This window comes from Peromyscus maniculatus, chromosome 7 (genome assembly GCF_049852395.1).
Source record: "Peromyscus maniculatus bairdii isolate BWxNUB_F1_BW_parent chromosome 7, HU_Pman_BW_mat_3.1, whole genome shotgun sequence".
NCBI classification, from domain to species: Eukaryota; Metazoa; Chordata; class Mammalia; order Rodentia; family Cricetidae; genus Peromyscus; species Peromyscus maniculatus.
In genome coordinates, this window is record NC_134858.1 from 67866072 (window position 1) to 67879059 (window position 12988).

At 44.9% G+C, this 12988-nt stretch overlaps 1 protein-coding gene across 1 annotated transcript in view; it reads left to right on the forward strand.

The window, feature by feature from the left end:
- Nucleotides 1–12988, forward strand: part of Myo1e (myosin IE) — a 205342-nt gene that overhangs the window by 103240 nt on the left and 89114 nt on the right. Inside the window, exon 5 of the mRNA XM_006979281.3 lies at nucleotides 11886–11973. Within this exon, the coding sequence (XP_006979343.1) occupies nucleotides 11886–11973 (88 nt within the window). The remainder of the gene's footprint in view (nucleotides 1–11885; nucleotides 11974–12988) is intronic.

Here is a 12988-nt window from a genome sequence, read left to right on the forward strand (position 1 = left end):
GATTGGGTTTGTTACTCAAGAGCTCACAATAGCACCAGTTCATGGCTTTTCCACACTCAGACCTCCCGCCATCTTGATTCACATGCCGCAGTGTGGAACCAGAGACTGCTTCCAAGATCCGTCTTTGCAGCCATTCAGAGGTGATGCACTTTTAATTTAGGAGATGTTAGAACAGGGAGGCACAACTAAGGTTAAGGATCCTGTCCCCTGACAAGACAGCCCCTCCCTTCTGTCTCTCCGAGGCCAGTTCTCCCTAACCCTCACACTCAAGCATTCATAAGAACCATTCTCAGGGATGCTGGAGAGATGGCTCAGCAGTTAAGAGCACTGGCTGCTCTTCCAGAGGACCTGGGTTCAATTCCCAGCACCCACACAGCAGCTCACAAACTGCCTATAACTCCAGGTCCAAGGGATCTGACACCCTCACACAGACACATATGCAGGCAAAACACCAATGCACATAAAATAAAAATAGATTGATTTTAAAAAAAAAACACTCGGTGCCTATGATTAAAGTTTTATTGTAGCAACGGAATACAAAGCACAGCTGCATGAAAGAGACAGCATATCAGATGAGGTGGCAGAGGGTCCAGATGTGCGGCTTCCAGTCATGGATGGTGTGACCGTCTCCAATGGGGATGTGTGCCGCTACTTATGGACAATCAGGGATATTTGCTTGAGTCTCTAAAGTCTAGAGTTTTTATCCAGGGTTCCACTGATGGCTCAATCAGTGCCCTTGACCTCTACTTCCTCTGGAGGTCAGAGGTTCTATTGTGTGGTGCAAAGTATTGGCTATAAATCACACTGGACAGTTTGGTGGCCTCAGCCCCCAGGCAAACAAATATTATAAACCTAAGAGGGAGGATTGTTGCGGGGGCCTTGACTTCATGCCCCCCCCCCAGTTACAGAGGCCAGATGCCCGCCCTCTCTTGAGTTTCTTCTTCGGTATGCAGGTTCCTTTGCTTTTGGACAGATCTTCAACCTGTCAGACTCGCCAGCTCCCTTAACCTCAACAGCTTATGGAGCAGCTCTCTGGGCCTCAATTTCTTCTCCTGATAGTTGCGCCCAGGTCGCAAGACCCCCCAAGCAAGACCACCACAGAGCTGATATCCAATGCAAGCACACAGAGGTTTGTTTTGTTTTGTTTTTTTTTTATAACAAAACAAACAAGCCCGGGACTTGGTCCGAATGTCCAACATCCGACACAGTTTGTAAAGGCGAACAGCCCCGAGCACTCACTTGGAGGGGTTTATATAGGAAAGGTTTACATGCAGCTTGGGATTGGACGAGGCAGCTAGGGGTGAGGCAGTTCTTTGAAGTTACTGGCTGAACTATAAGCATGAGGTTACTGGTGGCTAACAGGATTCAGGGTACCTACAGAGGCATTAAATTTTTACTCCCTATGCCCTGCTTTTGTTGAAGCCAGAATATATACATTCAGATTTATTGTTGCAGTCCTACTCTCCTCTGAGGTCAACTTCTGGTCAGTTGAACCCATTACTTCTCATATCTTGTTTTGCCAAGTCCAGGATACAGAGATTTGTTGTCCCAGCCTTATAAGTTCAACTTCTGGTCACTTCTAAAACTGCTGGTCAGTAAATACCTTTGGAGGAGGGGAGGGGAAGCATCTCTCAAGATGGCTACTGATTTTTCCCTTTCATAGTGAACTGGTGGGGCCGACAAGTTCTAAGATTTCTTGGCTTTGAAATTCTGTATATTTCCCTATGGTCTTTTTCTACATTATAACCACATGGCTTTTGCACAGTAGCATAAAATTAGTTGATTGGGTGGTAGATTCCTCTGTAGATGACATGCTGGGTAGCCTTCAGGTAAGGTGATGTCCTGAAGGTGTCTACACAGAGTTGTGAAATTACAAAAGGCCATTCACAAAGATAATACCTTTTATTAATGGAGAGAAGATGAGTTCTTTAGGGATCCAGAAATCTAGTACTGGGATGAGTTGAGCTTGGCTGGCAGGTGCATGACATTCAATAAGCCTGAGAAGGGACACAGGAACCAGCAAGCTAGTGTGGGCCCCAGCCAGCTCCAGGTAGGTAGCTGAGAGTTGTGAGCCGCTGAAGGTTAGGATTCTCCCTCAAGTCTGGTCTCCAAGCAGCTCATGTCTGTTAGCTCATTCATTATCTGTTCTCCAGAATCCATGTCTGGATCTGTGTATTAGAACCATATCTGGGATGTTTTTGTATGCCAGAGACAGATGCAAATCTTTCAGATGAACTCTTTGTGGTGTGGTTTAAAGAGGGAAGAAGGACCAGGAAGTTTCTAATGCATTCCCTGTCACCCTGTGTCGCCAGACAAGCTCTTGGCAGTGTGTCCACAAATGAGTCTAAAGCCTTTGCCCCCTAGCTTCTGTGGGGACATGTTAGACCTCGGAGAACATTTCTGTGGCACATTTACTGTTGACAACAACAAGCATGAATTCCTGTCCCTTTGGGCCTCCTGAGCCTGTGTAACCTTGGCATATGTAAGAACCGAGATATCGCATACATCACACTTGTTAGAATTTCGTTTTTCAAAACTATCTTAAAGTATTTACTTTCTGAAGAGTAGGGTGTCTGTCTTTAATGAATCCAGTAACAGCTGGCAGAGTTTCCTTATGTGTCTGTCCATTTGTTTATTTGTTTGACATAAGGCATCATGTAGACATAAGGCCCAGCCTGGCTTTGAACCCACTATGAAGCCTAGGATGGCCTTGAACTGATGCTCTGCCTCCACCTCCTGAGTGCTTAGATTACAGGCATGTGCCATCATCATGCCCGATTTACATGGTGTTGGCATCAAACCCAGGGTGCTGTGCATTCTGGGAAAGCTTTCTATCACCTGAGTTATATTCCCAGCACCCCCATTTTAAATTTATTTGTTTTGTGCACATGTCAGGGGGGAGGGGAGTGCTTGCTTGCACGTGGTGCACAGAGAAGAACTTTCAGGAATCAGACCACTCCTTCCACCACATGGGTCCCAGGGATCAAACTCAGGTCTTCGGGCTTGGCAGCAGGTGCCTTGACCACGCTAAGCCATTTCACCAGCCCTCCCCGCCCTGCCTTTAAAAAGAATTAAGAAAGCTAGGGCAGGCATGGTAGCACATGCCTTCAATTCCAGCCCTCGAGGCAGAGGCAGTCAGATCTTTGTGACTTTGAGGCCAGCCTGGTCTGCATAGCTGTTCCAGATCAAACTGGGCTCTGTAATGAGGCTCTGTTTCCAAACCCAAAAGAGGACTTAACAAAGACATAGTTCGAAGGGATCTGCTAATAGATTGACTATGAGAAGTAGTGTAAGAGCTAGTACCACTACTGGATCTGGGGTTGTTGACCTACCTGCTTGAAAAGACACTTCGATTTTGGCTTCCCTAACATTTGCGGTGGTGAAGAGTAAAAAGAAATGGTGAGAATGCCCCTGATATGTGGCTGTGTCTGCTCCGCTCTTGGCTTCTGCATCCTGGATTCTCAAGCTGCCTTCCTGTCTTTGATGTATTTCAAGAGCCTTTTATTATTATCACTGGGACCCTTTTCAAGGCTCCCCTGGGTTTCGGATGGCCCACGCAAAGCCTTGTTTATTCCGGCAACATCAGCCTTTGAGGCTTACCAGCTCTCTGATGGGCCCTGTCATCTTTCACCTCTAAGAGAGATGGTGGAGAGTTGCCGTTGTCTGTGGAGTGGAAGAGTAGAGACCCACATCTAGGCAGCGACTCCAACTTACCTTTTAGCTCTTATGGTTCTAAAGATTCCTCGAGTCAAGGAGCGCTGGCACCTTAACATGATCTCAGTCACACTGACATCTCTTTCATATGTACCTGAGTGCACACATGCATGTGTTCGTGTGCATGTGGAGGCCAGAGGTCAACCTCGAGTACCATTCCTCAGGGGCTGCCCACCTTGTCTTTTTGAAGCAAGGTCTTTCACTGGTCTGGAACTTGACAAGCAGGCTAGACTGGCTGGCCTGTGAGCCTGTTTCTACCACCCCAGCCCTAGAATGTGGCACATGCCACCCAGCCCAGCTTTTTAGTTTTGTTTTGTTTTGATTTTTTTTTTCTGTATGAGGTCCTCAGGCCTGCAGAACACACACTTGACTGAGCCATCTGCACGGTCCTAATGATACAATTTTTAATCTTCATGACAATGTGGCCAACTAGCAATTATAGTCCTCTTTGAGAGATCGAGAAACTGAGTGTTAGGTAACGAAACATGTGAGATGTCTTGCACTTGGAGTGAGGTCATGCTGTGCCGCCCCCAGGAGCCTACCTTCTTCCTCTGCTGCTGTGAAATAGCCTGTGTTAGCTTGGCTGCTACATAACTGTTGCAGCCCAGCACGGCTTGAAAAGATTCCTAGGATGACTCTGGGCCTGGACTCTGTTTTGTTCTGTTCCAGGTGCATAACTAATGCAAGCCTTAGTTGCTGCATTTAAAAATTGGAGACGGCTGGGAGCTAGAAAGATGGCCCAGCAGTTCAAGAGCACTGGCTGCTCTGGCAGAAGACCCAGGTTCAATTCCCAGAACCCACATGACAGCTCACTATTTGTAATTCCAGTTCCAGGGGATCCAACAACCTTTTCTGACCTCTTAGGGCAGCAGGCACACACATGGTACATACATGCAAGCCAATACTCATATACATAAAATAAAAACAAATAAATACTTATAAAAAATACCCAAAGCAGGGACTGATAAGTTATAAGAACATAAAAAAAAAGTTAATAAGGAATTAAACATCCCTCTAAACTGTCGAAGAATGATTTCAAATATCCTCTATTAACATCAAAGGGAATTTTATATATAGCAAGTAGCCAACTTCGGGTTTAAACGATCTTCAGACTAAACATCAGGACTTTCCTGTTTATTGGGCTGATCAAGGTGAGCCTTGCCACAGAGCCAAGTCTTTCTGGGCAGACTTGAAAATGCTGTCTACCTGACAGCATTAATTCATTAGGGGTTGGGGTTGTGGGGAGAGCGGCTGTTGTCTTAGGCACACTCTGCTTGGTATGTTAGCATGTTTTCCGTGTAGTCTGCTCAGGGTAGCAGTGGGACTATGGCTTAGTAGATTAGTGCAATAGAACATGTATAACATAACTTTATATATGTTAGTGTGATTTCAAGGTCTGGGCGAGGAGCCTTCTCTCCTCAGCCCCAGAACACCACCACCCCACCCCACCCCCCGGCCAGCAGAGAGGTATGTCACATCTGACAGCTGTCAGTCTCAGGTCCCACAGCTTTCAGGAAAGGAGTCTGAACAGAGTCACTGGAGAGAGCCATCCAGAACCTTCTTGGATGTGGCTTCCCATTCTTGCAAAGTTATCTAGGCTTCCAATCACAGCCATGCAGGCTGGTGTTCTGACTGTGTGTAAGACAATGTTTTCGGCAGATTTGCTTACATGGGTTCACATCAGTAAAGACTCAAGAGCTATTCAAATTTGACTCTCTGGAGCTGAGGAGTTGGCTCAGTGGATAAAAGGCCTGTGGAGCAATCCGGGGCCCGAGTTTGGATCCCCAGCACCCACACAAAAAGATGTGCGTGGTCATACACACCTGTAACCTTAACAGTGGGCACGCGGATCAGGCAGACCCATGGAGCTCAGCGACCCATTAGACTAGAGAGTCAGTGAGCATCACATTTGCTGAGAGGCTGTGTCTCAGAACACGAGGAGGAAGCAACAGAGGAAGATGCCTAATGCCAACTTCTGCCTCCCGTTTGCACACATGTGTATACACACACACACACACACACACACACACACACACACACATCCTCCTCGGATAACTTTTCCTATCTCAATGGGAATTAAATATTTGTTATTTGATTTTAGAAACTTTTTCTAAGACACAGTCCACTAGTCCCAAATACTCTTATCTGACCATTGTCAATACAGCTTGCTTGCTTTGATGCCTCAGGTGGGAATTGGAGAAATGCCTCAGTAGGCAAGAACACTTGCTGCTCTCTCAGAGGACCGGGTTTCAGTTCCCAGCACCCCCACATCAAGTGGCTCACACTTACCCTCACGTGACTGCAGCTCAGAGGATCTGATGCCCTCTTCTGGCCTCCACAAGCACTTGTACGCATGTGGTACACACACGTACATACACAAACAAATGAAAATAAAAACATACTATTTTAAATCTGTACTTAAAAAAAAAAAAGATTCCTCAGGAGGCCGTCAGCTCATCCTAGGCTAGAGCCACAGCCCTTCTATCACATCGTCAAGAAGAGGACTTTGACCCTGTGTGCTGGGGGGGAAAAGTGTTATGTACGGTTACTGTTTCGCCTCACAGTTCCTGAAACCCAAACAGATACAAGTGCACCTCATTTGTATTCATCCCGTGGGCCCCAAGGACACAGCAGCTCTGGAGAAACAGTGCTGAGAGATCTCCAGACCCAGGATGGAGTCTTCCAGCAGTCAAGATGTCTGAGTCAGCAACACAAAAGCTGAAATGCTTTCACACTTGCTAGAGTGACTGGAAGGGAATTGGAAGCCCGGTTGCTTTGGAAGCCAGGAACAGCCTGACTCACAAAAGCAGTTACAGTCCCCTAGAATCCAGTTAGAAACACAACACCGTAAACGGCTGAAGTTTCAACTTTTACAGCTAACACACAAACGTCCCATTGTTTCCTGTTTGGGTTGGGATTTCCTATAAAGTCTGTCTTGACTTTGATTTTGAATTGCTGATCTCTGGAGCACACTGGGGCACTATACCAGTTAAGTGTTCCTAGTCTAAACTGCCCTTGGAGGTTAGAGTTCTGATGATGAGAGAATCTAGAACATTGAGCTGTCCTAGTTAAGGATCACTGGTGAGGTTTTAATTTCTTAATTTTTTTCACTTTTTATTCATTTGTGTGTGTGTGTGTGTGTGTGTGTGTGTGTGTGTGTGTGTGTGTGTGCATGTGTGCCACAGCAATGTGTGTAGTTCAGAAGACAACTTGTAGGATTCAATACTCTCTTTCCACTGCATCCCGGGGACTGAACTCAGGTTGCAAGGCTTGGCAACAAATGCTTATACCTGCTGAGCCCTCTTGCCAGCCCCCCACCCTACCCCCATTCCTAATTTATAAAGGAGTTTTTGGGTTGTTTTGTTTGTTTGTTTGTTTGTTTGTTTGTTTCCTTTTTCTGCATTGGGAATCAAAATCAGGGCCTTTGGCATGTATGCTGGCTTGTTTTATGTCAACTTGACACAAGCTGGAGTCCTCTGAAGAAAGGGAACCTCAGTTGAGAAAATGCCTCCTTTAGATCAGGCTTCAAGTAAGCCTGTAGGGCATTATTTTAGTTAATGATTGATGCCGGAGGGCCTGTTTTATTGTGGGTGGTGCCACCCCTGGGCTATTGGTCTTGGGCCCTATAAGAAAGCAGACTTAGAAAACCTCGATGAGCAAGCCAGTAGGCAGCTCTCCTTCAAGGCCTCTATATCAGCTCCTGCCTCCAGGTTCCTGTCCTGTTTGAGTTCCTGTCCTGATTTTCTTCAATGATGAACAATGATGTGGCAGTGTGAGCCAAATAAACCCTTTCCTCCCCACGTTGCCTTTGGTCATGATGCTCCATCATAGTAATAGCAACACTAACGAGGCCAGCATGTGAGGTGAGCGCTCTCCGGTGGAGCTACGTCCCTAGCCCTTAGGGTTTGAGACGGTCCTTGCTGTGTGTATCTCAAACTATCACAGAATTTGATCCTCCTCCCCCAGCCTAGGGATGAGATTGCAGGCATGCACCACCATGCCCAGCTGAACTTCCACCATTTTCTGCCCTTTCTCCCTAGAAGTCAAACCGAACAATGGAATTAGGAAAGATTGTCTGTATACACAGGTGAGGGCAATTGCTATGGCTGCTGTGAGCTACCGAGTGAGTGGTTTGGGGTGTGCTGTATCATGTCTCATGTCTTCATAGTGTCTTCACATTAGACAGTGCTTTCCCCTCTCAGCAGGCCAGGGCAATTATGGTTATATATACTGTAAGCTTCAGTATTATGGAACATCCCATTATTGTGCCATTATTTTGAGCAAATTACCGGCTGTGATCAATAAAGTTTTCCTTTAAGTGCCTATGAACTGAAACCAAGAAACGAGCATTCAGATCAATGTTTAGCCAGAACTAATTATTTTAAATTGCCTAGAAAAGAAAATCACAGCTACTGAGAATGCGGATGTCCTATTTTTGGACCTGACATTACTTATTTTAATATGTGAAAAAGAGTTACTTTCTCCATTATAATTCTGCTCTTTTGCTTCAAACAATGAGCTACAATGTTTGATCAGGTTTGGGAGACAGGTCGGTCCTCAAAGATGCTTCTTACCCAGTGACCTGAGTTCATTCCCTAGGATCCACAAGATTGAAGTTGAGACCATCTCCCTCAAATCATCCTGACTTCTGAGTTCCACATGAGCACCGTTGGCATGAGTGCCTCCCCCCACCCCCATTTAAAAACATTTTTTAAGAGACACAGTAAATCATGTCTGGTCACACTATTAAACAAGGGCACTAAAAAGGGATAGTTAGACTTTTACTTTAGAACTCTCCTAGGTTTGCTGTGGTTTTCTCTCTGGCAGCTTATTCTAAGGAATACAAAAATGTAAATTTACAGAAACCTGATTAGTCATGGTGATATATAAAAAAGTTGAATAGTAATGCAATGAAAGTGATGAATATTCATTATCATTGTGATGTGATCTTTCCTTTTTTGTGAAAAGATGTTTTGAAAAATATAAAATACATAGTTAATTGCCTGTCTCAAAAACAAAAACTTAAGTGCCAGGCATAATGGTAAGCCCTCTGTAACCCAGGCATTGGGAATGGTCGGGGGAGAGGCAGATCCCCAGAGCTCAGTAGCCAGCCAGTCTAGCCAATCAATAGGAGGCTGTGGGTTCAGTGAGAGACCCTACCTCAAGATAGATAGATAGGTAGGTAGGTAGGTAGATAGATAGATAGATAGATAGATAGATAGATACCCTACCTCAAGATAGATAGATAGATACATACATGCATGCATAGATAGATAGATAGATAGATAGATAGATAGATAGATAGATAGATAGATAAGGTGGGAAGTAATGGAAAAGACATTCTGACATCCTCTGGCTTCCACACACGTGTGCACAGATATGCACAAGCACCTGTATGACACCTACATCTATACAAACACCCCCACCACACACACACTCGCACACAATAGAACCATAAAAACAAAATAAAAATGTAAGCATTAAGAGAATCACAGGGCCTTGAGAAATGGCCTGTGGTTCAGAGTATGTAGTATTCTCACAGTGGACCCAAGTTCAGTTCCTAGCAATCATGTTGGATGACCCTCAGCTGCTTGTTAACTCCAGCTCTAGTGGAATCTGATACCCCCTTCTGGCCACCATAGGCACTGCACTTATGTGCACATACCCACACATAGCCACGCACATACAAGTAGTTAAAAATAAAATAATAATTATTTTTTAAAAAAGAAATCACATCACTATCAGGGCTGGGTTTGTAGCTCAGTGGTAGATCACTTGCCTGGCATGCATGAAGCTCGGGGTTCAATGCTCAGCATGATGAAATTTTAGAGAGAAAAGAATCATTTATGTAGCAGCCACCTAACAGGTCTGTGCCGGTTTTTTTATCAACTGGCACAAGCCAGAGTCATCTGGGAAGAGCAACCTCAAGGAAAAAGCTGCCTCCCTCAGATTGTCTGTAGGCATGTTTATGGGGCATTTTCTTGATTAATGATTGATGTGGGAGGGTCCAGGTGGTTCTGGGGTATATACGAAAACAAACTGAGCAAGCCACAGGGAGCAAGCCAGTAAGCAGAACTCCTGTGGTCTCTGGGTTCCTGCCTCTGGGTTCCTGCTTTGGTGTCTCTTGATGATGCCCTGCTGGAAACGAAATAAATCCCATCCTCCCTAAGTTGTTTTTTATCATGATGTTTTATCACAGCAACACAGAGCCAACTAGGACCAAGGAATATCTTTTCTAGTTGTCCTGCCCTTTCTTTTTCCTGTGTTATTGTTATATTGTTATCAACCTGTTCCAGATACATTATTGCCGTGGAGCCTTAGCTGCCCTGTCTGTACTTGTTACAGTCTCATAATTATCGTAACTGTTTCTGTAACGCCTCACTTCCTTTTTCCAAAGTTCTTCAGTGTTTACACTGTTACAACTTATAAAGTAAGTCATAAAATAGAGCCTCTGTGAGGCCAGCTGCAGCTGGGGCAAAAATCACATACAGCTGGAAAGGAGATCCAGGTGAGGATCCAATGACCCGCCGCCCACCCTCTCCTCTGCCCCAACATCGACACCTAACAAGCAGGCTCTTGAAGGCTGCTTGTACGCAGCCGCAGCTGCTCTGACAATGGTGGCTGGGGGGAGAGCACTCTACAATTGGAAACAATTGTTGATGTCACCTAGTCTTTGAGTTTCATAGGACGTAAGATGTGCACCTCCGGTCTCTTGACTACCAAGAACAACAAGTATGAACCTATGAGCTTAGGACAGCCTGCAGTTTTCATGCTGGGTCCTTTTCTAGATGTGGGTTTCTTTAACAAGCTCTATTTTGGCAACACCTAGGCTACACACAGAACGATGAGGCTTCAGATGGAGTCGAGCATGTTTGGAATTGAGGTCATTTTGAATTCAGGGGGATTTTGAGGGAAGAATGGGGATTTTTTGGAGAGCAGACTATTAACAAAAGGCGACTGCTGTGCACTCTGGCCACCCAGCGGAAGGTAGTCTTTGTTTCTCAGGATGTGATTAATATTGCCTCATCATTTAATTTTAGCACTTCTAAAATAAGGAAGCTTGCATTACATCAAGGCAGAGTCTGAAGCCTCAGAGTGCCCATTTTTGCATATACATTCATATGTATATATATACATTTCCATATATATGTCTAGATACATGTATATTTATGTGTATGTATATATAAACAAAATAGCACGGCATGACAAAAAGGTTGGGAAAGAATTATCCCAGATAAACAGTTTTCCCATTGTCGCCTTACCCTGACCAAAATCTCTGCTAATATTTTGAAAAATGGGGCCTTTTGAACTTGAACCCTGGGCCTCATGCATCTCAGGAGGCTTACCTCTGCACTATACCCTAGTCCTTCAAAAATCATTTCTGTTGACTGGGGGCGGTGGCTCATGCATGCCTTAGATCCCAGCACTGAAGCAGTAGGATTTTGAATTCAAGGCCGGCCTTAACTATGTAGTGAGACCCTGTCTCAACAATAAAGATGAAATTCTAACTCTGTTTTGTCTATAATTAGAGTGGAGTATGTGAGGTGAAATTACTTCATAGCCTCCTTTTTTCCATATACAAAAATGTGTGTGGATGTCACTTGTAATGCCTGGAAAATTCTATCCTTCTGATATTTATAGTTTCCTAATCATGCCTCCTGTGATCGGACCACTTAACTGGGGATTGGAGAGATGGCTCAGCGGTTAAGAGCACTTGGCTGCTCTTCCAGAGGACCCAGGTTCAATTCCCAACACCCACATGGCAGCTCACAACTGTCTATAACTTCAGTTCCAGAGGCCCCAACACGCTTACACAGACATACATACAGGTCAAACACCAATGCACATAAAATAAAAAGAAATCACTAAAAAAAGAAAAGAAAAGAAAAGAAAAGAAAAGAAAAGAAAAGAAAAGAAAAGAAAAGAAAAGAAAACTCAGCTGTCTGGCCTGTGCATGGCACTGGTAAAGGCTCAGTCTATGCCACGCTCACCCAGGTCAGAGCAGTGAGTTGTTCCTGCTGTGGCCCCCACTTTTCTCAACTCGCTCCATGCTGGTCCCCACGCCCACCTGAGTCCTTTCTTCCTGGTTTCTCTGTGACTTGTTCATGTGGAGACAGTGGATGAAGGAGCTGGCAGGGACCACTTCATGGTGTTGGTCCTTCTCTCCTCAGTGGTGAAAGCGGTGCTGGGAAGACAGTGGCTGCCAAGTACATCATGAGCTACGTCTCCAGAGTGTCCGGAGGAGGCCCCAAGGTCCAGGTGAGTCTGCGGCGGGCTCAGAAACTCTGTCTGTAGCTGCGTGCGGTGACGCACACTTTTGATCTATTTGCAGCTTTGCAAAGAATCTATTTTGCAGAGCACAGGTTGTGTAACCAAGGTACATGAAATGCACAAAGAAACTATGTGTTCATAGTGAGATTTCTAATATGTAATGAGCTCTTAGGAATTAATCAAAAGGGCCGCCATTCAAACGGAGAAAGAGAGACATGAAAGGTAGCTGAGATGAAGGGAAGTTGAAGTTATTTATTGAACATGAAAAATAAGAGAAATTTGTATTAAAGCTACATCAGAACTGGGGATCTGTCTAGCTCACCTGGTAGAAAGCTCACCTGGACACACAAAGCCCTGAGTTCATTCCCAGCACCACATGCATCAGGCATGAAGGTGCATGCCTCTAATCCCAGCACTCAGAGGTAGAAACTGGAAGATCAGAAGTTCAAGGCTTGACTACACAGCAAGTTTAAGGCTAGCAAGGCCAGACTTGGTTATATGAATCTCTCTTTCTCAACAAAACAAGAAAACAAACAAAAACTCCACTATCATCATCAATAATAATAATTATACCTATCACACTGTCAGAACTCCTGTAGTTCTTATAAACATTGCTGGTAAAAAAAAAATGTTGGAGCACAGTCATTTTTGTTACTGATCAGAGCATCTGATAGCACAGGTCTATGAAGGCTGTCTCAGTAAAATCTAGGGAGTTACACATAGGCACCATCTCACACAGCAGTTCTAATGTTTTGTTGTTTGGTGTTGTTTTGAGATGGGATCTTACTAAGTTGTCAAGGATAGTCTTAAACTTCTCAACCTCATGCCTCTACCTCTGGGGTTACAGGAATGTGTCACCAACCATGTCCAGGTTATTTGGAGCTGGGGATGGAGCCCGGGGCTTCATGAATGCTAGGTAACCACTTTATCAGCTGAGCTAAGGGTTCAGCTGATCTCTTGAGCTGGGCATGGAGCTCAGAGTTGAGAAGCTTGGCTGGGCTGG